At 46.0% G+C, this 21,705-nt stretch overlaps 2 protein-coding genes across 2 annotated transcripts; both read right to left on the bottom strand.

The window, feature by feature from the left end:
- Nucleotides 1-11,490: 11,490 nt before the first annotated feature.
- On the bottom strand, nt 11,491-13,982 carry LOC135572490 (uncharacterized). The gene is made up of 8 exons (XM_065020522.1): nt 13,601-13,982; nt 13,238-13,308; nt 12,974-13,150; nt 12,822-12,883; nt 12,650-12,739; nt 12,521-12,562; nt 12,279-12,452; nt 11,491-12,200 (listed from the first exon to the last, which is right to left on the bottom strand). Exons 1-8 carry the CDS (start codon nt 13,756-13,758, stop codon nt 12,165-12,167), a joined length of 810 nt encoding a protein of 269 aa, XP_064876594.1. The 5' UTR covers nt 13,759-13,982; the 3' UTR covers nt 11,491-12,164.
- Nucleotides 13,983-16,180: 2,198 nt separating this feature from the next.
- On the bottom strand, nt 16,181-18,718 carry LOC135572489 (uncharacterized). The gene is made up of 8 exons (XM_065020521.1): nt 18,336-18,718; nt 17,922-17,992; nt 17,658-17,834; nt 17,506-17,567; nt 17,334-17,423; nt 17,206-17,247; nt 16,965-17,137; nt 16,181-16,886 (listed from the first exon to the last, which is right to left on the bottom strand). Exons 1-7 carry the CDS (start codon nt 18,491-18,493, stop codon nt 16,982-16,984), a joined length of 756 nt encoding a protein of 251 aa, XP_064876593.1. The 5' UTR covers nt 18,494-18,718; the 3' UTR covers nt 16,181-16,886; nt 16,965-16,981.
- Nucleotides 18,719-21,705: the final 2,987 nt, after the last annotated feature.

Raw genomic sequence — 21,705 nt, 5'->3', positions numbered from 1 at the left:
TATCCAATCTAAGCTCCCCATCAACGCCTCTCACTCTGCAAACTTCCAGGGGTAGAATCTAATTCAGCAGCGTGACAGATGTTGTGGCCAATGGTGCGTGCAGTTCAGCTCCCTCGTTAGCACATTGAGTGGCACACCTGTTTTACTTATCACATTCCTACTTTCCCACTGAAGGGATTTTTAGGGAGGATGGAAAATTGCCATTTTGCACGCATGGCCGGGTTTTCAGTAAGCGCACATAGGCGGTTTGGTGACAGGTGCTGAATGGATGGGGCGGGTTTGGAGGTCATACAGTGACCCTGCCACATAAATCATCTAGAAAGACACTGAATCAGGGTGGGGACTAGGGTGGGGTGGAACTCATCACACAGGGGATTCAGAAATACAGGACGCAATTCAGCTATTGGCACTGTTGCACATGTAGGAAAGAAAGGGATTGACTATGGCTAAACGAGGTTGCTAAATTTAACCTGGTTGTATAGCAAATAACTTTACCTCTGTGGAATCTACCTGGTGTGATCTGAGCTTACACACATTCAGCTATTCCGCTCTTATCTTTTGCTCATTTCTTATTCCTTAAATCTTTCATCATTAATGCACACATCAGAAACATCAGCGCTACGTATTCCTCAATGCGCCTTATTCCCCCCCAAAACGGTTGGAAACACTGCCTAATTGAGCCCCTAGACCCGGGAAATTGCCAAATTTGTGCCGAGATGAATGGTCCTGGCATGGCTTTTTCGCCTAGCCAAATTAATTCTCTGGTGTGTCGTGCGCCCCTACAAAGCCCATCCGTCAAAGGCTCCCTAATCGATTTATTCACAGACTCCCCATCTGCCACCACTGCGCCTCTCGCTCAGTTCAACTGGGGCCAGGGTCACGGCCCAGGTGGTGTTTTGTTGTTATGTCTACCAAGGTGTATTGTATGACAAGGATTGAAACATTTCCTTTTCATGTTATGTAGTTTTGCATCTAAGGGTTGATAGGGCAAAAGACTCTGGTGCTGGTAGAGGGTGGTAGGGTGGCTGTGGCTTGGCCCCAATTTGACAGTCTGGACACACGCTCGTCTGGCGACTGGTGGGGCCTAATGGCGTTTTCATGGGCGGCCCCTCTGCCACTAAGGAATCCTAGCGACAGGCTGAGGGGAACATCTGCTGCCAGAAAGTCCCATGAATTTAACCCTGCAAATAACCAGATACTCCACCCAGAGACGGGAGGTTAAGGCTTTGGTGATTTCACAGTGATTTGTAAAGTGATATAGTGCTGAGTGTATCTACCAAGCTCAGGTATCCATGAACAAGTTGACAATGAAAACAAAAGTTTAACAGATTCTGTTGGCCAATTGTATTTTACACATAATTTTCCAAATTTTAAAACGTTTAAAGCTTTTGAATGTAGCCCAATATGCTTCAATATTAGGGTAGGGTTTGTCTTGACGCACAAAGCAGAACACGTGTAATGTCCTGCTTTGACTGTTTACAATCTGTGAACAGTTAAGCATCAAGGGCACAAAGTTCCACTTCCCCCAAACAGAAAGAAAAGTCACTTTCCTGCAAGGTGCTCCGATGTTTAAAAATACTAATACCTTTACATTCCTATGCAGGCCCAGGTCTCTGCAGGTGAAAACAAGCTTTTCCTATTTGGTTAAAGAATATGAGTTGCAAACACTAGCAGAGCAACACAGCACTCTCTTTTTCATTACAACCCATTGGAGAAAAAAAAGAGTGTCCCATATAATGGTAGTGGAGTAGCAACCAGGATTGCCCTCCGAGAAATAATTACAGCCTCTTATACAAAACCCCACAATATACCAGAGAGCCCTAGTCTCCTCCAAGGGCCACAATTGATGTTTGGTTTACGAGGGCCTCTTTATAAAGCAGCACTTCAATAAAGTATTTCATCCTATTTGTGGGACTAATATGGCCCAATACGATCCTCAATTACATATAAATGACACAGCAAATTGGAAAATTAGGAGGGGAGGGAAGGGTACATTTTTCCCAAACAGGGTAAAAACCAATTCATTAGGAGAGTGGAGACAAGGGGCAGGGTTATTGTCTGTTGAAAAGCAGACGTTGAGCTTGGACACATTCATATAGTCTCATTGAAGACGGACTGCTTTCTTTTCACTAGTTATAGTTCACAATATATTACCTATAGGATAGTAACCTGAGAAGTTATAGTTCTGGAAATATATGCAGTGTAATTAGCAATTGAAACAGTGCATGAAAGCGGATTATGAGGAAAGCCTATTGGGAGTTTTGAGTCTTGAGTCTGGACGACAGGTCCTTGGAATTGACAGTAGGCTACAAGGACTGGTACTTTGTGTGTAGACTATTCTGTAAAACATGAATATAGCCTATGTTAAAGTGTGTGTTAACTTTCTCTTATCTCTGGATATATAAACTAAAGAAAGGAGGATGAACGTGGGGTGGTTAAGGGGCACCGTGGCACCCTTTGTCTTTCTACACTTCATGCCACTCCAAGCTATCCCTGCAGTGTCAAATATTATCATCTTGGCTGTGACAATATCTTCTTAACGTCCTTCTATAGGGAGATGATTATAGACCTTATCTGTGCTTTGGATCGTCTGACACACACCTGTCTCTCCTGGCTCCACTGCAGTGGATGGGTCTCAGCAGATAACTGATGTAGAACTACAATGCTTTAGCAATGCTTTTAGCTGTATGTGATTTTAAATCAAAGTGGGTATTATGCAGAGGAAAATATACTGTATGTTGTGAAAATATAACATCTGACAATTGACTGTGTTTAGTCAAGAAACCTTACCCCTTGCACTGAAAAAATACATTAGCTAGGGGTTTCAACTGAATATAGTAGTTGATTGTATGCTGCATGGGAGAGAGAGGGTCAGAACAGAATGTGGTAAACAACAGAGCTCGACACACACACACACAGGTGGCTGCAGACAGTCCATCAGCGGGGCTGTCTCTGTGTTCTCAGTGGGTGCAGAACACCAGAACAGAACTGTGTGTACAGAAGTGCTGACCTTGCTGTAAGGAACGCCACCGGAAACCCTGTTTCACTGTCATGCATCAGAGAGTTGTCAACCTTGAGACCCCTGTTCCCGACTGGTCAGCCAGAAGACGTGAAAAGTGTCTTTAAGTGCATCCGTCTTCACCCCTATGCTGCCTGACCAATCCTCCAGAAAACAACTACGTGCTCAGAGAGGGTTTATCACTGTCATGAATTCGGGACACTAACTAACATTTGGAAATGCACTGGAACAGTCAAGAGGCGGACTGGGACAAAAAAATCTGCATTTTAGCCACACCAGTGCACATCACCGCAAACGCAAACCCTAAAAGTCGCTGTCGCAAAGTGATGCAGTTGAGGTAGTAAGAAAACAGAGAAACTCACGCACACTGACACAGATCATGTAGCCTACTGTTGCCAGTTAGGGGGATTCAGGGGAACATTTAGACACTAGGTTACTTGAAATATAGCCTAACAAGTCATTATATTTGTAAGGGTTTTCCTGTGGTGAAGGAGAAGCGGACCAAAATTCAGCGTGGTGGTTATTCATGTTCTTTAATTTATAAAGAAACTACACATGAGATAACTAACAAAAACAACAAACGTGAGAAAACCTGAAACAGTCCCATCTGGTGCAAACACAAAGACAGGAACAATCACCCACAAACACACAGTGAAACCCAGGCTACCTAAGTATGATTCTCAATCAGAGACAACTAATGACACCTGCCTCTGATTGAGAACCATACTAGGCCAAAACATAGAAATACTCAAATCATAGAAAAACAAACATAGACTGCCCACCCAACTCACGCCCTGACCATACTAACTAATTACAAAACACAGGAAATAAAGGTCAGAACGTGACAATATTGGCTTTTATAAACTGGGTGGTTCAAGCCCTGAATGCTGATTGGTTGACAGCCGTGGTATATCAGTATACCACGGGTATGACAAAACGTGTATTTTTACTGCTCTAATTACGTTGGTAACCAGTATATAACAGCAATTAGGCACCTCTGGGGTTTGTGATAAATGGCCAATATACCAAGGCTAAGGGCTGTGTCCAGGCACTCAGTGTTGCGTCGTGCATAAGAACAGCCCTTAGCTGTGGTACATTGGCTATATATTCGGACGCTTATAAGAAATCCCGCTATGCCCTCAGACGAACTATCAAACAAGCAAAGCATCAATACAGGATTAATATTGAATCCTACTACACCGGCTCTGACGCTTGTCGGATGTGGCAGGGCTTGAAAACTATTACTGACTACAAATGGAAACCCAGACACGAGCTGCCCAGTGACGCAAGCCTACTAGACGAGTTACATGCCTTTTATGCTCGTTTTGAGGCAAGCAACACTGAAGCATGTATGAGAGCACCAGCTGTTCTGGATGACTGTGTGATAAAGCTCTCGGTAGCCGATGTGAGCAAGACCTTTAAACATTAACAAAGCTGCAGGGCCAGACATATTACCAGGACGTGTACTCAAAGCATGTGCGAACCAACTGGCAAGTGTCTTCACTAATATTTTCAACCTCTCCCTGACCGAGTCTGTAATACCTACATGTTTCAAGCAGACCACAATAGTCCCTGTGCCCAAGGAAGTGAAGGTAACCTGCCTAAATGATTACCGCCCTTAGCACTCACATAGGTAGCCATGAAGTGCTTTGAAAGGCTGGTCATGGCTCACATCAACAGCATCCTCCCGGATACCCTAGACCCACTCTAATTCGCATAATTCCCAACAGATCCACAGACGACGCAATCTCATTCGCACTCCACTCTGCCTTTTCCCACCTGAACAAAAGGAACACCTATGTGAGAATGCTGTTCATTGACTACAGCTCAGCGTTCAACACCATAGTGCCCACGAAGTTCATCACTAAGCTAAGGATCCTGGGACATAACACCTCCCTCTGCAAAAGGCTAGGCAATAACACGTCTGCCACGCTGATCCTCAACACTGGGGACCCTCAGGGGTGTGTACTTAGTCCCCTCCTGTACTCCCTGTTCACTCACGACTGCGTGGCCAAACACGACTCCAATACCATCATTAAGTTTGCAGACGACACAACAGTGGTAGGCCTGATCATCGACAACAATGTGACAGTCTATAGGGAGGAGGACAGAGAACTGGCAGTGTGGTGCCTGGACAACAACCTCTCAATATCAACAAGACAAAGGAGCTGATCGTGGACTACAGGAAAAGGCGGGCCGAACTGGCCCCCATTAACATCGACGTGGCTGTAGTGGAGCAGGTCGAGTGTTTAAAGTTCCTTGGTGTCCACATCACCAACGAACTATCATTGTCCAAGAGGTCACGACAAAACCTTTTCCCCCCTCAGGAGACTGAAAAGATTTGGCATGGGTCCCCAGATCCTCAAAAAGTTCTACAGCTGCACGATCGAGAGCATCCTGACCGGTTGCATCCCCGCCTGGTATGGCAACTGCTCGGCATCTGACCGTAAGGTGCTACAGAGGGTAGTGCATACAGCCCAGTACATCACTGGGGCCAAGCTACCTGCCATCCAGGACCTATATAATAGCAGTGTCAGAGGAGTCCATAAAGTCCATAAAATTGTCAGAGACTCCAGTCACCCAAGTCACAGAATGTTTTCTCTGCTTTTTTTTTGTCACTGGAGGCTGGAAAGTCCTGCCTATTTAATTCGCTGAAAGGCTCATCACTTCTTGGCAGAAAGATATGTGTACGCTCAACCGCACTGTCAAACAAAGGACAACGCTGGAAATCTATCAGCATCCACATAAACTACTCCTGGCATCGATCTATGACACTGAAGGTTTTTATATGGAATTCTATAGAATAAAATGGAAAGAGACTTCCAGTTCCTTAATGTATATATTGGCTGTATTATACATTATATATTAAGGAACTGTCTCTCTCTCCATTTTCTTCTATTGAATTATTTGTAGGCTAATATTTAAACACTTAGCTAAGTGGGCAGGGGGCACATGACATGCGCTAATTTGAAATATGTAGATAGGCTATTATAAGGTATAACAGTGCCTATAGAAAGTCTACACTCCCTTGAACTTTTAATCACATTTTGCTGCATTAAAATTGTATCTAAAAAGGGATTCAATTAGCTGTTTTTTTCCCTACACGACCTACTCCACACTGTTAAAGTAAATGTACGTTATAGTGTCACGTTCTGACCTTTATTTCCTTTGTTTTGTATTTATTTAGTATGGTCAGGGCGTGAGTTGGGTGGGCAGTCTATGTTTGATTTTCTATGATTTGGGATTTCTATGTTTCGGCCTAGTATGGTTCTCAATCAGAGGCAGGTGTCATTAGTTGTCTCTGATTGAGAATCATACTTAGGTAGCCTGGGTTGCACTGTTTGTTTGTGGGCGATTGTCTATGTTAGTGGCTTGTGTCAGCACAGGGGCCTGTTGCACAAAACTAGGATAAGGGATTAAGCCAGGATATCTTGGTGATCCTGGCTCAATTGATCCGTAATCCGGTTGCACTAAAGATGGATAGGGGGCAGGAGGATATGTTATGGTATAAATTACCATGGAGATTTATTCTGTGGAGCTAGCCTGCTCCAGACCAGGCTAAATTCCAGGATCTATTTAATCTCATCCCTAATGTCAGTCAGCACAAATGGAAACCAATAGTTATTTCACTGCTCACTATACATTGTTATCACATATAACTAGACCCACTGTTATTATTTAAACGTTTGTGATCATTAATTTCAATGATTTTGGATAAAAAATGATTTTAGATGATGTTGCTATCATTAGATAATTTACAGTTTCCCATAGACTATAAGGCTATATATAAAATGATAGAATATTAGGGCCACAGAGGGGAAAAAAACACAAGTCATAATATTGTAACCAGTTGTTTTAAAGGAGGACAGTTGTTAAAATGACAGATGTGGGGCATTTCGTGAAATTGTACTTCAGTATGGTTTCATAAACAAAGACATGCTGATGTGCCAGAATATTAAGTATCACATTGTCATAAGTATCAAAACTGTAAAAACAATATGTAGCTTTTCTGCAGAAAGAACCAGCCTCATAAATGTATGACTTTATCCTTTTTCTTCAGTGTGGCCCTAGTACTCTGTCATATAAACAAATACACATTCCATATGAATATAAAAACACAATGTGTAACATTATGTTCCTTTATTGAATAAGGACAAAACAAAGCAGGTAAACCATCAGCTCCTTTCGAAACTGAAGTCACAGTGACTCTACAAGATGGAAAGCACAGAATCCAAGCATATTATACAAAATGATACATACACATTCAAAGGTCTGTATATAACACACCCTGCATGTCTGCACACTAAAATAAATGCAGGACAAATCCATACACATCAACTGAACAGACAAATGAATGGATGCAGTAGCCTCCCTGCAGCCTTGTATTACACACAGTATACCGCACAAACATCATAAGAGGCCAAATTCGTCAAAAACGAACCCAAAAAACCCAAATTCCTCTGCCACCGCAGGACATATTTAACCAAAATTGAAAGCACACATACTAACTAAAATAATTCAACACATATTGGTCCCTCAGCAGCCGACCACTGTCGTCATCAGGGAAGATTGCCGGATTGTCCCAGTCCATGGCTGGTGGCACTCTGGGGGCCCTCTCCTTCCTCAGGCAGGCCACATTGTGGAGGACAGCACAAGCCACAGTAATATCACATGCCCTAACAGGGCTGACCCTTAATTTGTGAAGGCAGTGAAAGCGTGCCTTCAGGAGGCCAAAGGTCATTTCAACTCTGGCCCTGGTCCTGGCATGGGCATGGTTGTAGGCCTGCTGTGCTTCCTGGGGGTCTGTGAAAGGTGTCAGGAGAAAGGCTGGCAGCCATACCCCTGTCTCCCAGCAACACACCAGAGAATTCACCTGTCAACACAAAATCTCATCATTACTACCTCATAAACACAGTGATATTCTTGACACAGCCATGATGGTTATAAATAGGGGTTGTGTGGCTTACCTTGTGATAGGCACTGATAGATTTCAGAGGCCCGAAAGATTCTGGAGTCATGGCCTGAGCCAGGCCATTTTGCCACAACATTGCTGATCACACAGTCAGCATTGCAGACCATCTGAAATCATAAGATGAGGAATATTACACCAATCAATGCACATCACTGGCAATGCAGAGTGTTCGTCAATGGACAATATCAAAAAGTTATGTTCACCTGAACATTAATGCTGTGAAAGGATTTCCTATTCACAAAATCGGCCTCATGGGCACCTGAGGGGGCTTTTATCCTTATGTGTGTGCAGTCCACTGCACCAATGACATTGGGGAAACCTGTCACACAAAGTAATGAGTATCCTACTATGTGTTAACAGTTACATTTACATTACATTTAAGTCATTTAGCAGACGCTCTTATCCAGAGCGACTTACAAATTGGTGCTTTCACCTTATGACATCCAGTGGAACAGCCACTTTACAATAGTGCATCTAGGTCTTTTAGGGGGGGGGGGAGAAGGATTACTTTATCCTATCCTAGGTATTCCTTAAAGAGGTGGGGTTTCAGGTGTCTCCGGAAGGTGGTGATTGACTCCGCTGTCCTGGCGTCGTGAGGGAGTTTGTTCCACCATTGGGGGGCCAGAGCAGCGAACAGTTTTGACTGGGCTGAGCGGGAACTGTACTTCCTCAGTGGTAGGGAGGCGAGCAGGCCAGAGGTGGATGAACGCAGTGCCCTTGTTTGGGTGTAGGGCCTGATCAGAGCCTGGAGGTACTGAGGTGCCGTTCCCCTCACAGCTCCGTAGGCAAGCACCATGGTCTTGTAGCGGATGCGAGCTTCAACTGGAAGCCAGTGGAGAGAGCGGAGGAGCGGGGTGACGTGAGAGAACTTGGGAAGGTTGAACACCAGACGGGCTGCGGCGTTCTGGATGAGTTGTAGGGGTTTAATGGCACAGGCAGGGAGCCCAGCCAACAGCGAGTTGCAGTAATCCAGACGGGAGATGACAAGTGCCTGGATTAGGACCTGCGCCGCTTCCTGTGTGAGGCAGGGTCGTACTCTGCGGATGTTGTAGAGCATGAACCTACAGGAACGGGCCACCGCCTTGATGTTATTTGAGAACGACAGGGTGTTGTCCAGGATCACGCCAAGGTTCTTAGCGCTCTGGGACGAGGACACAATGGAGTTGTCAACCGTGATGGCGAGATCATGGAACGGGCAGTCCTTCCCGGGAGGAAGAGCAGCTCCGTCTTGCCGAGGTTCAGCTTGAGGTGATGATCCGTCATCCACACTGATATGTCTGCCAGACATGCAGAGATGCGATTCGCCACCTGGTCGTCAGAAGGGGGAAAGGAGAAGATTAATTGTGTGTCGTCTGCATAGCAATGATAGGAGAGACCATGTGAGGTTATGACAGAGCCAAGTGACTTGGTGTATAGCGAGAATAGGGAGAGGGCCTAGAACAGAGCCCTGGGGGACACCAGTGGTGAGAGCACGTGGTGAGGAGACGGATTCTCGCCACGCCACCTGGTAGGAGCGACCTGTCAGGTAGGACGCAATCCAAGCGTGGGCGCGCCGGAGATGCCCAACTCGGAGAGGGTGGAGAGGAGGATCTGATGGTTCACAGTATCGAAGGCAGCCGATAGGTCTAGAAGGATGAGAGCAGAGGAGAGAGAGTTAGCTTTAGCAGTGCGGAGCGCCTCCGTGATACAGAGAAGAGCAGTCTCAGTTGAATGACTAGTCTTGAAACCTGACTGATTTGGATCAAGAAGGTCATTCTGAGAGAGATAGCGGGAGAGCTGGCCAAGGACGGCACGTTCAAGAGTTTTGGAGAGAAAAGAAAGAAGGGATACTGGTCTGTAGTTGTTGACATCGGAGGGATCGAGTGTAGGTTTTTTCAGAAGGGGTGCAACTCTCGCTCTCTTGAAGACAGGAGGGACGTAGCCAGCGGTCAGGGATGAGTTGATGAGCGAGGTGAGGTAAGGGAGAAGGTCACCGGAGATGGTCTGGAGAAGAGAGGAGGGGATAGGGTCAAGCGGGCAGGTTGTTGGGCGGCCGGCCGTCACAAGACGCGAGATGTCATCTGGAGAGAGAGGGGAGAAAGAGGTCAGAGCACAGGGTAGGGCAGTGTGAGCAGAACCAGCGGTGTCGTTTGACTTAGCAAACGAGGATCGGATGTCGTCGACCTTCTTTTCAAAATGGTTGACGAAGTCATCTGCAGAGAGGGAGGAGGGGGAGGGGGAGGAGGATTCAAGAGGGAGGAGAAGGTGGCAAAGAGCTTCCTAGGGTTAGAGGCAGATGCTTGGAATTTAGAGTGGTAGAAAGTGGCTTTAGCAGCAGAGACAGAGGAGGAAAATGTAGAGAGGAGGGAGTGAAAGGATGCCAGGTCCGCAGGGAGGCGAGTTTTCCTCCATTTCCGCTCGGCTGCCCGGAGCCCTGTTCTGTGAGCTCGCAATGAGTCGTCGAGCCACGGAGCGGGGGGGAGGACCGAGCCGGCCTGGAGGATAGGGGACATAGAGAGTCAAAGGATGCAGAAAGGGAGGAGAGGAGGGTTGAGGAGGCAGAATCAGGAGATAGGTTGGAGAAGGTTTGAGCAGAGGGAAGAGATGATAGGATGGAAGAGGAGAGAGTAGCGGGGGAGAGAGCGAAGGTTGGGACGGCGCGATACCATCCGAGTAGGGGCAGTGTGGGAAGTGTTGGATGAGAGCGAGAGGGAAAAGGATACAAGGTAGTGGTCGGAGACTTGGAGGGGAGTTGCAATGAGGTTAGTGGAGGAACAGCATCTAGTAAAGATGAGGTCGAGCGTATTGCCTGCCTTGTGAGTAGGGGGGGAAGGTGAGAGGGTGAGGTCAAAAGAGGAGAGGAGTGGAAAGAATGAGGCAGAGAGGAATGAGTCAAAGGTAGACGTGGGGAGGTTAAAGTCGCCCAGAACTGTGAGAGGTGAGCCGTCCTCAGGAAAGGAGCTTATCAAGGCATCAAGCTCATCGATGAACTCTCCGAGGGAACCTGGAGGGCGATAAATGATAAGGATGTTAAGCTTGAAAGGGCTAGTAACTGTGACAGCATGGAATTCAAAGGAGGCGATAGACAGATGGGTAAGGGGAGAAAGAGAGAATGACCACTTGGGAGAGATGAGGATCCCGGTGCCACCACCCCGCTGACCAGAAGCTCTCGGGGTGTGCGAGAGCACGTGGGCAGACGAAGAGAGAGCAGTAAGAGTAGCGGTGTTGTCTGTGGTGATCCATGTTTCCGTCAGAGCCAAGAAGTCGAGGGACTGGAGGGAGGCATAGGCTGAGATGAACTCTGCCTTGTTGGCCGCAGATCGGCAGTTCCAGAGGCTACCGGAGACCTGGAACTCCACGTGGGTCGTGCGCGCTGGGACCACCAGATTAGGGTGGCCGCGGCCATGCGGTGTGGAGCGTTTATATGGTCTGTGCAGAGAGGAGAACAGGGATAGACAGACACATAGTTGACAGGCTAGAGAAGAGGCTACGCTAATGCAGAGGAGATTGGAAGTTGTCCTGTAATTTGTAGATCCTCTTACCTGCAATCCTATAGAACTCCTCTTTGATGTCACAGAGTCTTCTGTGGCCAGGGAAGGAGATGAAGACATCTGCTAATGCTTTGATAGCCAGACACACACTCCTTATTGTGCGGCAAATTGTGGCCTTGTTCAGCTGTTCTGCATCCCCCACTGAGTACAGGAAGGCTCCACTAGCAAAAAAGCGCAAGGCCACACAAACCATTTGCTCCACACTCAGTGCATGGCTCCGTGCAGTGCGGTGCTTAATCCTGGGACCCAGTAGTCTGCATAGATACCTGATGCCATCTGCAGAAAACCTGTATCTTTCATATAGATGGTCATCAGGGAAGGCCAGTGGGTCCAACCGGTCCCTGAAGACCCTTTCTCGCCTGAAGGCTCTCCTCAGCACAAGTGCTTCTTCATCCACCACATCTCGCACGAATGGGCATGCCATTGTCAGAGCAGAAAGGAACACACAATTTTGGGCCTTCATATAGGCTAGTGGCCACACCTGGTGCTGGGGGTGGGCAAAAGAGGGCGATGCCTTATAACGATGACTTGGTTGTACTGATTGCTGGGAAAATAAAAAAAAACCTTAGAAAGATGCCACCGTCCTGTGTGCTCACAATAAGAGCTCATATGTCATGGCTCACTTGACTTTACGAGAATATACCTAATTTTTATTTTGAGCTGTGTCATCTTCTTGGAGCTGGGGGAGGAAAGAAAATAATGATTAATACATTTGTGTTACAGTTAGCATACAGTGTACATTGAAGGCATATCTCACCTCCCTCTCAAGTTTTTTTATTTCAAGGTCCAGTTTCCTAATTGTCCTCTTTTTTATTTCGGACTCCAGTGCAAGATTTTCCATCTTTTTCTTCTTGTACTGAATGTCTATGTCTGCCAGTTCTATTTGGCGCCGGAGGTGGTTGCCATACAACTTTCTGATAGCTTGTGAGCTCTGTGAACACAATACAATTAGCGCAGCTGGAATTTGGCAGGATGTGGTGTCCTTTTATTAATACGCACTATGTTGCCAGGCTGGTTTTCCCACTGTATAGCATCTGGGTCCTGTAAAAGAAATTAGATTTTTTGATTTTGATGAGGACTCCTCACCATTGTAGAGTAAATAGTACTTTCACAGTCTTAACATGATACCTCATGCCTTCTGGAATCCAGAGAGATGGTCTCCTCCTCATCATCATCGTCTCCATCATGTGCTGTTGCTGCTGCACTGGGGCCTTCACCCTATCACATTTAATCGGATTCATATTGAAGCTAGTAGACAAGACATGCCAGGCCTACAGTATGCCTTTGATGGAGTACTCACTGGATCAGCATCGTCTGGTGCTTGTGCTGGTGGCTCTAACAGGAACACAGTGCTGCCAGGCACTGCAAGGCAATAGGTAAACCAAAGTCAGACAGTCCAAATTGATTCAATATGAATGTGGTTGTATCCCATGTAGAGATGGAAGGACATACCTTGAATGAAGCGGGTGGCATCTTGGGAGGAACCTATGCTCGTCTCTTTCCCCCCAGGGATCCCCTCTAAGACGGGCCTGCCTTTATTTAGCTCCAAGGCCATGTCCTCTGCTGGGGTAAGGTCAGCCTTTGGTGACCCACAACCCGTGCCTTGTCTGTGGGTATTCTTTTTCACTGCTAAAACAGTACAGACAATGTGTGAGCAGGCACCTTCTGGGTACAATATATGCTTGTGCTTTGTTAAATATTAGTCAGGGACCATACCATTCTGCAGAATGTTCTTGTATTTGATTTTGACCTGCTGCCATGTCCGTTTTGGCCCGTTCATGTTTAATCTACACACACACACACACACACACACACACATTTAATGGAGTCACACTGCAAAAATTACTTGGTATTTTTGTCTTGTTTTCAGTAAAAATATCAAAAAATTTATCATAGCTTTATACAGTGTGATGGAGTTACTTTACACAATTTCACTCATATCTGCAGTGCATTTCAATAAAAAATTTAACCGTTTCATAATTACAGTACAACTGCATTTTTGGAGATGTGAATTAAATATTTGAATTGTAATTGTGATGTTTCAGCGGAGCGGTGAGTGTGTAATTGTGCACTACTTACGCATTCAGGCGGTCTGCAATACTTTGCCACGCTTTTTCTCTTCGCTTTATCACTGTGGCGGTGTTGCCTTTCTTCTTAATTATATCTTTTACCTCCTCGTATGCCTCCATGAGGATTTGTGCTTCCGACGGGGAAAAGTACGCGGCTCTAGTTGCCATGGTAAATCAGTTAATCTGTGATCTGTGGCGGGGTCTATTTGAGTGAGCCGTGAGCGCGCACCTATCCAGGATTGGTTTCACCTGGTTTAATGAATCCGTGTCTGCTCATCCTGGCTTGGTCTTTGTGCAACCAATTAAGCCTGGACGCACATGTTTTGGCTTCATTGAGCTCAGCTGAGTCATTTATCCCGGATGTCTTAATTCTACTTTTGTGCAACAGGCCCCTGGTCGTCAGAAGGGGGAAAGGAGAAGATTAATTGTGTGTCGTCTGCATAGCAATGATAGGAGAGACCATGTGAGGTTATGACAGAGCCAAGTGACTTGGTGTATAGCGAGAATAGGAGAGGGCCTAGAACAGAGCCCTGGGGGACACCAGTGGTGAGAGCACGTGGTGAGGAGACGGATTCTCGCCACGCCACCTGGTAGGAGCGACCTGTCAGGTAGGACGCAATCCAAGCGTGGGCCGCGCCGGAGATGCCCAACTCGGAGAGGGTGGAGAGGAGGATCTGATGGTTCACAGTATCGAAGGCAGCCGATAGGTCTAGAAGGATGAGAGCAGAGGAGAGAGAGTTAGCTTTAGCAGTGCGGAGCGCCTCCGTGATACAGAGAAGAGCAGTCTCAGTTGAATGACTAGTCTTGAAACCTGACTGATTTGGATCAAGAAGGTCATTCTGAGAGAGATAGCGGGAGAGCTGGCCAAGGACGGCACGTTCAAGAGTTTTGGAGAGAAAAGAAAGAAGGGATACTGGTCTGTAGTTGTTGACATCGGAGGGATCGAGTGTAGGTTTTTTCAGAAGGGTGCAACTCTCGCTCTCTTGAAGACAGGAGGGACGTAGCCAGCGGTCAGGGATGAGTTGATGAGCGAGGTGAGGTAAGGGAGAAGGTCACCGGAGATGGTCTGGAGAAGAGAGGAGGGGATAGGGTCAAGCGGGCAGGTTGTTGGGCGGCCGGCCGTCACAAGACGCGAGATGTCATCTGGAGAGAGAGGGGAGAAAGAGGTCAGAGCACAGGGTAGGGCAGTGTGAGCAGAACCAGCGGTGTCGTTTGACTTAGCAAACGAGGATCGGATGTCGTCGACCTTCTTTTCAAAATGGTTGACGAAGTCATCTGCAGAGAGGGAGGAGGGGGGAGGGGAGGAGGATTCAAGAGGGAGGAGAAGGTGGCAAAGAGCTTCCTAGGGTTAGAGGCAGATGCTTGGAATTTAGAGTGGTAGAAAGTGGCTTTAGCAGCAGAGACAGAGGAGGAAAATGTAGAGAGGAGGGAGTGAAAGGATGCCAGGTCCGCAGGGAGGCGAGTTTTCCTCCATTTCCGCTCGGCTGCCCGGAGCCCTGTTCTGTGAGCTCGCAATGAGTCGTCGAGCCACGGAGCGGGAGGGGAGGACCGAGCCGGCCTGGAGGATAGGGGACATAGAGAGTCAAAGGATGCAGAAAGGGAGGAGAGGAGGGTTGAGGAGGCAGAATCAGGAGATAGGTTGGAGAAGGTTTGAGCAGAGGGAAGAGATGATAGGATGGAAGAGGAGAGAGTAGCGGGGGAGAGAGAGCGAAGGTTGGGACGGCGCGATACCATCCGAGTAGGGGCAGTGTGGGAAGTGTTGGATGAGAGCGAGAGGGAAAAGGATACAAGGTAGTGGTCGGAGACTTGGAGGGGAGTTGCAATGAGGTTAGTGGAGGAACAGCATCTAGTAAAGATGAGGTCGAGCGTATTGCCTGCCTTGTGAGTAGGGGGGGAAGGTGAGAGGGTGAGGTCAAAAGAGGAGAGGAGTGGAAAGAATGAGGCAGAGAGGAATGAGTCAAAGGTAGACGTGGGGAGGTTAAAGTCGCCCAGAACTGTGAGAGGTGAGCCGTCCTCAGGAAAGGAGCTTATCAAGGCATCAAGCTCATCGATGAACTCTCCGAGGGAACCTGGAGGGCGATAAATGATAAGGATGTTAAGCTTGAAAGGGCTAGTAACTGTGACAGCATGGAATTCAAAGGAGGCGATAGACAGATGGGTAAGGGGAGAAAGAGAGAATGACCACTTGGGAGAGATGAGGATCCCGGTGCCACCACCCCGCTGACCAGAAGCTCTCGGGGTGTGCGAGAGCACGTGGGCAGACGAAGAGAGAGCAGTAAGAGTAGCGGTGTTGTCTGTGGTGATCCATGTTTCCGTCAGAGCCAAGAAGTCGAGGGACTGGAGGGAGGCATAGGCTGAGATGAACTCTGCCTTGTTGGCCGCAGATCGGCAGTTCCAGAGGCTACCGGAGACCTGGAACTCCACGTGGGTCGTGCGCGCTGGGACCACCAGATTAGGGTGGCCGCGGCCATGCGGTGTGGAGCGTTTATATGGTCTGTGCAGAGAGGAGAACAGGGATAGACAGACACATAGTTGACAGGCTAGAGAAGAGGCTACGCTAATGCAGAGGAGATTGGAAGTTGTCCTGTAATTTGTAGATCCTCTTACCTGCAATCCTATAGAACTCCTCTTTGATGTCACAGAGTCTTCTGTGGCCAGGGAAGGAGATGAAGACATCTGCTAATGCTTTGATAGCCAGACACACACTCCTTATTGTGCGGCAAATTGTGGCCTTGTTCAGCTGTTCTGCATCCCCCACTGAGTACAGGAAGGCTCCACTAGCAAAAAAGCGCAAGGCCACACAAACCATTTGCTCCACACTCAGTGCATGGCTCCGTGCAGTGCGGTGCTTAATCCTGGGACCCAGTAGTCTGCATAGATACCTGATGCCATCTGCAGAAAACCTGTATCTTTCATATAGATGGTCATCAGGGAAGGCCAGTGGGTCCAACCGGTCCCTGAAGACCCTTTCTCGCCTGAAGGCTCTCCTCAGCACAAGTGCTTCTTCATCCACCACATCTCGCACGAATGGGCATGCCATTGTCAGAGCAGAAAGGAACACACAATTTTGGGCCTTCATATAGGCTAGTGGCCACACCTGGTGCTGGGGGGTGGGCAAAAGAGGGCGATGCCTTATAACGATGACTTGGTTGTACTGATTGCTGGGAAAATAAAAAAAAACCTTAGAAAGATGCCACCGTCCTGTGTGCTCACAATAAGAGCTCATATGTCATGGCTCACTTGACTTTACGAGAATATACCTAATTTTTATTTTGAGCTGTGTCATCTTCTTGGAGCTGGGGGAGGAAAGAAAATAATGATTAATACATTTGTGTTACAGTTAGCATACAGTGTACATTGAAGGCATATCTCACCTCCCTCTCAAGTTTTTTTATTTCAAGGTCCAGTTTCCTAATTGTCCTCTTTTTATTTCGGACTCCAGTGCAAGATTTTCCATCTTTTTCTTCTTGTACTGAATGTCTATGTCTGCCAGTTCTATTTGGCGCCGGAGGTGGTTGCCATACAACTTTCTGATAGCTTGTGAGCTCTGTGAACACAATACAATTAGCGCAGCTGGAATTTGGCAGGATGTGGTGTCCTTTTATTAATACGCACTATGTTGCCAGGCTGGTTTTCCCACTGTATAGCATCTGGGTCCTGTAAAAGAAATTAGATTTTTGATTTTGATGAGGACTCCTCACCATTGTAGAGTAAATAGTACTTTCACAGTCTTAACATGATACCTCATGCCTTCTGGAATCCAGAGAGATGGTCTCCTCCTCATCATCATCGTCTCCATCATGTGCTGTTGCTGCTGCACTGGGGCCTTCACCCTATCACATTTAATCGGATTCATATTGAAGCTAGTAGACAAGACATGCCAGGCCTACAGTATGCCTTTGATGGAGTACTCACTGGATCAGCATCGTCTGGTGCTTGTGCTGGTGGCTCTAACAGGAACACAGTGCTGCCAGGCACTGCAAGGCAATAGGTAAACCAAAGTCAGACAGTCCAAATTGATTCAATATGAATGTGGTTGTATCCCATGTAGAGATGGAAGGACATACCTTGAATGAAGCGGGTGGCATCTTGGGAGGAACCTATGCTCGTCTCTTTCCCCCCAGGGATCCCCTCTAAGACGGGCCTGCCTTTATTTAGCTCCAAGGCCATGTCCTCTGCTGGGGTAAGGTCAGCCTTTGGTGACCCACAACCCGTGCCTTGTCTGTGGGTATTCTTTTTCACTGCTAAAACAGTACAGACAATGTGTGAGCAGGCACCTTCTGGGTACAATATATGCTTGTGCTTTGTTAAATATTAGTCAGGGACCATACCATTCTGCAGAATGTTCTTGTATTTGATTTTGACCTGCTGCCATGTCCGTTTTGGCCCGTTCATGTTTAATCTACACACACACACACACACACACACACACACACACACACACACACACACACACACACACACACACACACACACACACACATTTAATGGAGTCACACTGCAAAAAATTACTTGGTATTTTTGTCTTGTTTTCAGTAAAAATATCAAAAAATTTATCATAGCTTTATACAGTGTGATGGAGTTACTTTACACAATTTCACTCATATCTGCAGTGCATTTCAATTAAAAATTTAACCGTTTCATAATCACAGTACAACTGCATTTTTGGAGATGTGAATTAAATATTTGAATTGTAATTGTGATGTTTCAGCGGAGCGGTGAGTGTGTAATTGTGCACTACTTACGCATTCAGGCGGTCTGCAATACTTTGCCACGCTTTTTCTCTTCGCTTTATCACTGTGGCGGTGTTGCCTTTCTTCTTAATTATATATTTTACCTCCTCGTATGCCTCCATGAGGATTTGTGCTTCCGACGGGGAAAAGTACGCGGCTCTAGTTGCCATGGTAAATCAGTTAATCTGTGATCTGTGGCGGGGTCTATTTGAGTGAGCCGTGAGCGCGCACCTATCCAGGATTGGTTTCACCTGGTTTAATGAATCCGTGTCTGCTCATCCTGGCTTGGTCTTTGTGCAACCAATTAAGCCTGGACGCACATGTTTTGGCTTCATTGAGCTCAGCTGAGTCATTTATCCCGGATGTCTTAATTCTACTTTTGTGCAACAGGCCCCAGGTCTCATTTTGTAGCGTCACGGTCGTCATTGTTTTTGTTACTCTTTTGTATAGTGTTGCAGTGTTCAGTGTTCTCTTTATTAAAATTCACTATGAACACACACCACGCCGCATTTTGGTCCTCTGATCCTTCTCACCTCTCCTCTTCAGATGAAGAGGAGGAAGACCGTGACATATAGAAAATTTACCAAATTAAGAAACATAAAAACTTCAATATCATAATTTGATAAATCTCCACACCCCCTCCCTGAGTTAACCCCCGAAGGTCGATGTCCGCGCCCCCGCTTTAAATCTAATTGGCATTCTAATAAAATCCTCATAAAAATCTGTCACTTTTAGCTACAGATAGATTTTTTGTTGTTGCTTTGGATGTGTCTCAATCCACAGCATCCGCCTGTGTCGCACTTCCGCATCTGCGGTGAAAGGTGACAGAGCTAGAGCAGTGTTTGTCAGACCATGAGACATCCTGAAAATCGTCCTTCTCACAAAATCGTCTGTTTGGCCTACAAACTATTATGAAAAGATTCTGGAAAGACCAGACTCTCACACACACGATGGTGTTCTCCGTTTTGATCTACGACCCCCACGAGCGTCTTGGGACTCATCTGAAGTAGGTACAGCTGATCTACCAACTTCTGTCTGTAACATCCAAACAGTTTACATTCACATTTGCATTTTTTGTCATTTAGCAGAAGCTCTTTTCCACAGCGACTTACAGGAGCAAGTTTGGGCTACACACTAATGTGACCTCTCTGTGGAAAGGTGACTCTCACGAACACATACAGTACATGTCAGTTTTGATCTAGGACGCCCAATGACCTCACAAGACTCGTCTGAAGGTCCTCCCAGTACCAGCTGAAAAAATGTATGGAAGTATATACAGTGGGGCAAAAAAGTATTTAGTCAACCACCAATTGTGCAAGTTCTCCCACTTAAAGAGATGAGAGAGGCCTGTAATTTACATCATAGGTACACTTCAACTATGACAGACAAAATGAAAAAAAAAAATCCAGAAAATCACATTGTAGGATTTTTAATGAATTTATTTGCAGATTATGGTGGAAAATAAGTATTTGGTCACCTACAAACAAGCAAGATTTCTGTCTCTCACAGACCTGTAACAACTTCTTTAAGAGGCTCCTTTGTCCTCCACTCGTTACCTGTATTAATGACACCTGTTTGAACTTGTTATCAGTATAAAATATACCTGTCCACAACCTCAAACAGTCACACTCCAAACTCCACTATGGCCAAGACCAAAGAGCTGTCAAAGGACACCAGAAACAAAATTGTAGACCTGCACCAGGCTGGGAAGACTGAATCTACAATAGGTAAGCAGCTTGGTTTGAAGAAATCAACTGTGGGAGCAATTATTAGGAAATGGAAGACATACAAGACCACTGATAATCTCCCTCGATCTGGGGCTCCACGCAAGATCTCACCCCGTGGGGTCAAAATGATCACAAGAACGGTGAGCAAAAATCCCAGAACCACACGGGGGGACCTAGTGAATGACCTGCAGAGAGCTGGGACCAAAGTAACAAAGCCTACCATCAGTAACACACTACGCCGCCAGGGACTCAAATCCTGCAGTGCCAGACGTGTCCCCCTGCTTAAGACAGTACATGTCCAGGCCTGTCTGAAGTTTGCTAGAGAGCATTTGGATGATCCAGAAGAAGATTGGGAGAATGTCATATGGTCAGATGAAACCAAAATAAAATAGAATAGAACAAAATAGAACAAAGAATGCTGAGTTGCATCCAAAGAACACCATACCTACTGTGAAGCATGGGGGTGGAAACATCATGCTTTGGGGCATGGACGACTGATCCGTGTAAAGGAAAGAATGAATGGGCCCATGTATCGTGAGACTTTGAGTGAAAACCTCCTTCCATCAGCAAGGGCATTGAAGATGAAACGTGGCTGGGTCTTTCAGCATGACAATGATCCCAAACACACCGCCCGGGCAACGAAGGAGTGGCTTCGTAAGAAGCATTTCAAGGTTCTGGAATGGCCTAGCCAGATCTCAACCCCATAGAAAATATTTGGAGGGAGTTGAAAGTCCCCAAAACATCACTGCTCTAGAGGAGATCTGCATGGAGGAATGGGCCAAAATACCAGCAACAGTGTGTGAAAACCTTGTGAAGACATACAGAAAATGTTTGACCTCTGTCATTGCCAACAAAGGGTATATAACAAAGTATTGAGATAAACTTTTGTTATTGACCAAATACTTATTTTCCACCATAATTTACAAATAAATTCATTAAAAGTCCTACAATGTGATTTTCTGGATTTTTTTTCTCATTTTGTCTGTCATAGTTGAAGTGTACCTATGATGAAAATTACAGGCCTCTCTCATCTTTTTAAGTGGGAGAACTTGCACAAATGGTGGCCCCACTGTATAGACTGTTTAGTACAAAAAATAATGTAAAAAAATAACAAATGTTTCCTTATATCTCTCAGATATAGGGCAGACACTTCAGAACAAATTTCCTTTAGATTTTTTTGAGGGGGACTATCTTTTGTTCCATGTAGTGAATCAGTTATTCAATGTGTTTGTATGGGCTAATAGCGGTGAAGTCAAATAAAATGTTTCAAATATTGTTTGTATATTTTCTTTTGATAATTGAAGGGGTCTTAAAATTCTAAATCAAATAGCAAAATTATCCTTGGTATGACCTTCTTAAAACAATTGCACATAGCTTATTAGAACCCAGGGTTAGGTTTTCAGAAGACGGAGGTGGGTTTTCCTCTAACTGTTTACCTGGGCTTTGCTCCTTTCATATTTATTTTGATCCTAACAAACTCCCCGGTCCCTGCCGGTGACAAGCACACCCATAACATGATTCTGCCACTGCTACCACTATATACTGTACACTGTAAATAACTAACTTACTAACATTTACAAATGTGGGAGTAATGTATAATCAATTATGAGTAAACCGTTTGTAAATGCCTTATAAATGGTTTATTGTGGACCCTT

This window comes from Oncorhynchus nerka, linkage group LG7, assembly GCF_034236695.1.
Source record: "Oncorhynchus nerka isolate Pitt River linkage group LG7, Oner_Uvic_2.0, whole genome shotgun sequence".
Lineage (NCBI taxonomy): Eukaryota > Metazoa > Chordata > Actinopteri > Salmoniformes > Salmonidae > Oncorhynchus > Oncorhynchus nerka.
The sequence above is the reverse complement of the archived record's forward strand: the minus strand, read 5'-3'. Positions and strand labels throughout refer to the sequence as shown.

What these genes read in the sequence shown, in the direction of transcription:
- LOC135572490 (XM_065020522.1), bottom strand. Translation starts at nt 13,758, where the DNA reads ATGGCAACTAGAGCCGCGTACTTTTCCCCGTCGGAAGCACAAATCCTC. An exon ending in AAAACCAGCCTGGCAACATA is followed by an intron (nt 12,453 to 12,520) that starts GTGCGTATTAAT and finishes TTGTGTTCACAG; the next exon opens with AGCTCACAAGCTATCAGAAA. An exon ending in TAAAAAAACTTGAGAGGGAG is followed by an intron (nt 12,201 to 12,278) that starts GTGAGATATGCC and finishes TTCCTCCCCCAG; the next exon opens with CTCCAAGAAGATGACACAGC.
- LOC135572489 (XM_065020521.1), bottom strand. Translation starts at nt 18,493, where the DNA reads ATGGCAACTAGAGCCGCGTACTTTTCCCCGTCGGAAGCACAAATCCTC. An exon ending in ATTGCAGACCGCCTGAATGC is followed by an intron (nt 17,993 to 18,335) that starts GTAAGTAGTGCA and finishes GTGTGTGTGTAG; the next exon opens with ATTAAACATGAACGGGCCAA. An exon ending in CAAGAACATTCTGCAGAATG is followed by an intron (nt 17,835 to 17,921) that starts GTATGGTCCCTG and finishes GTACTGTTTTAG; the next exon opens with CAGTGAAAAAGAATACCCAC.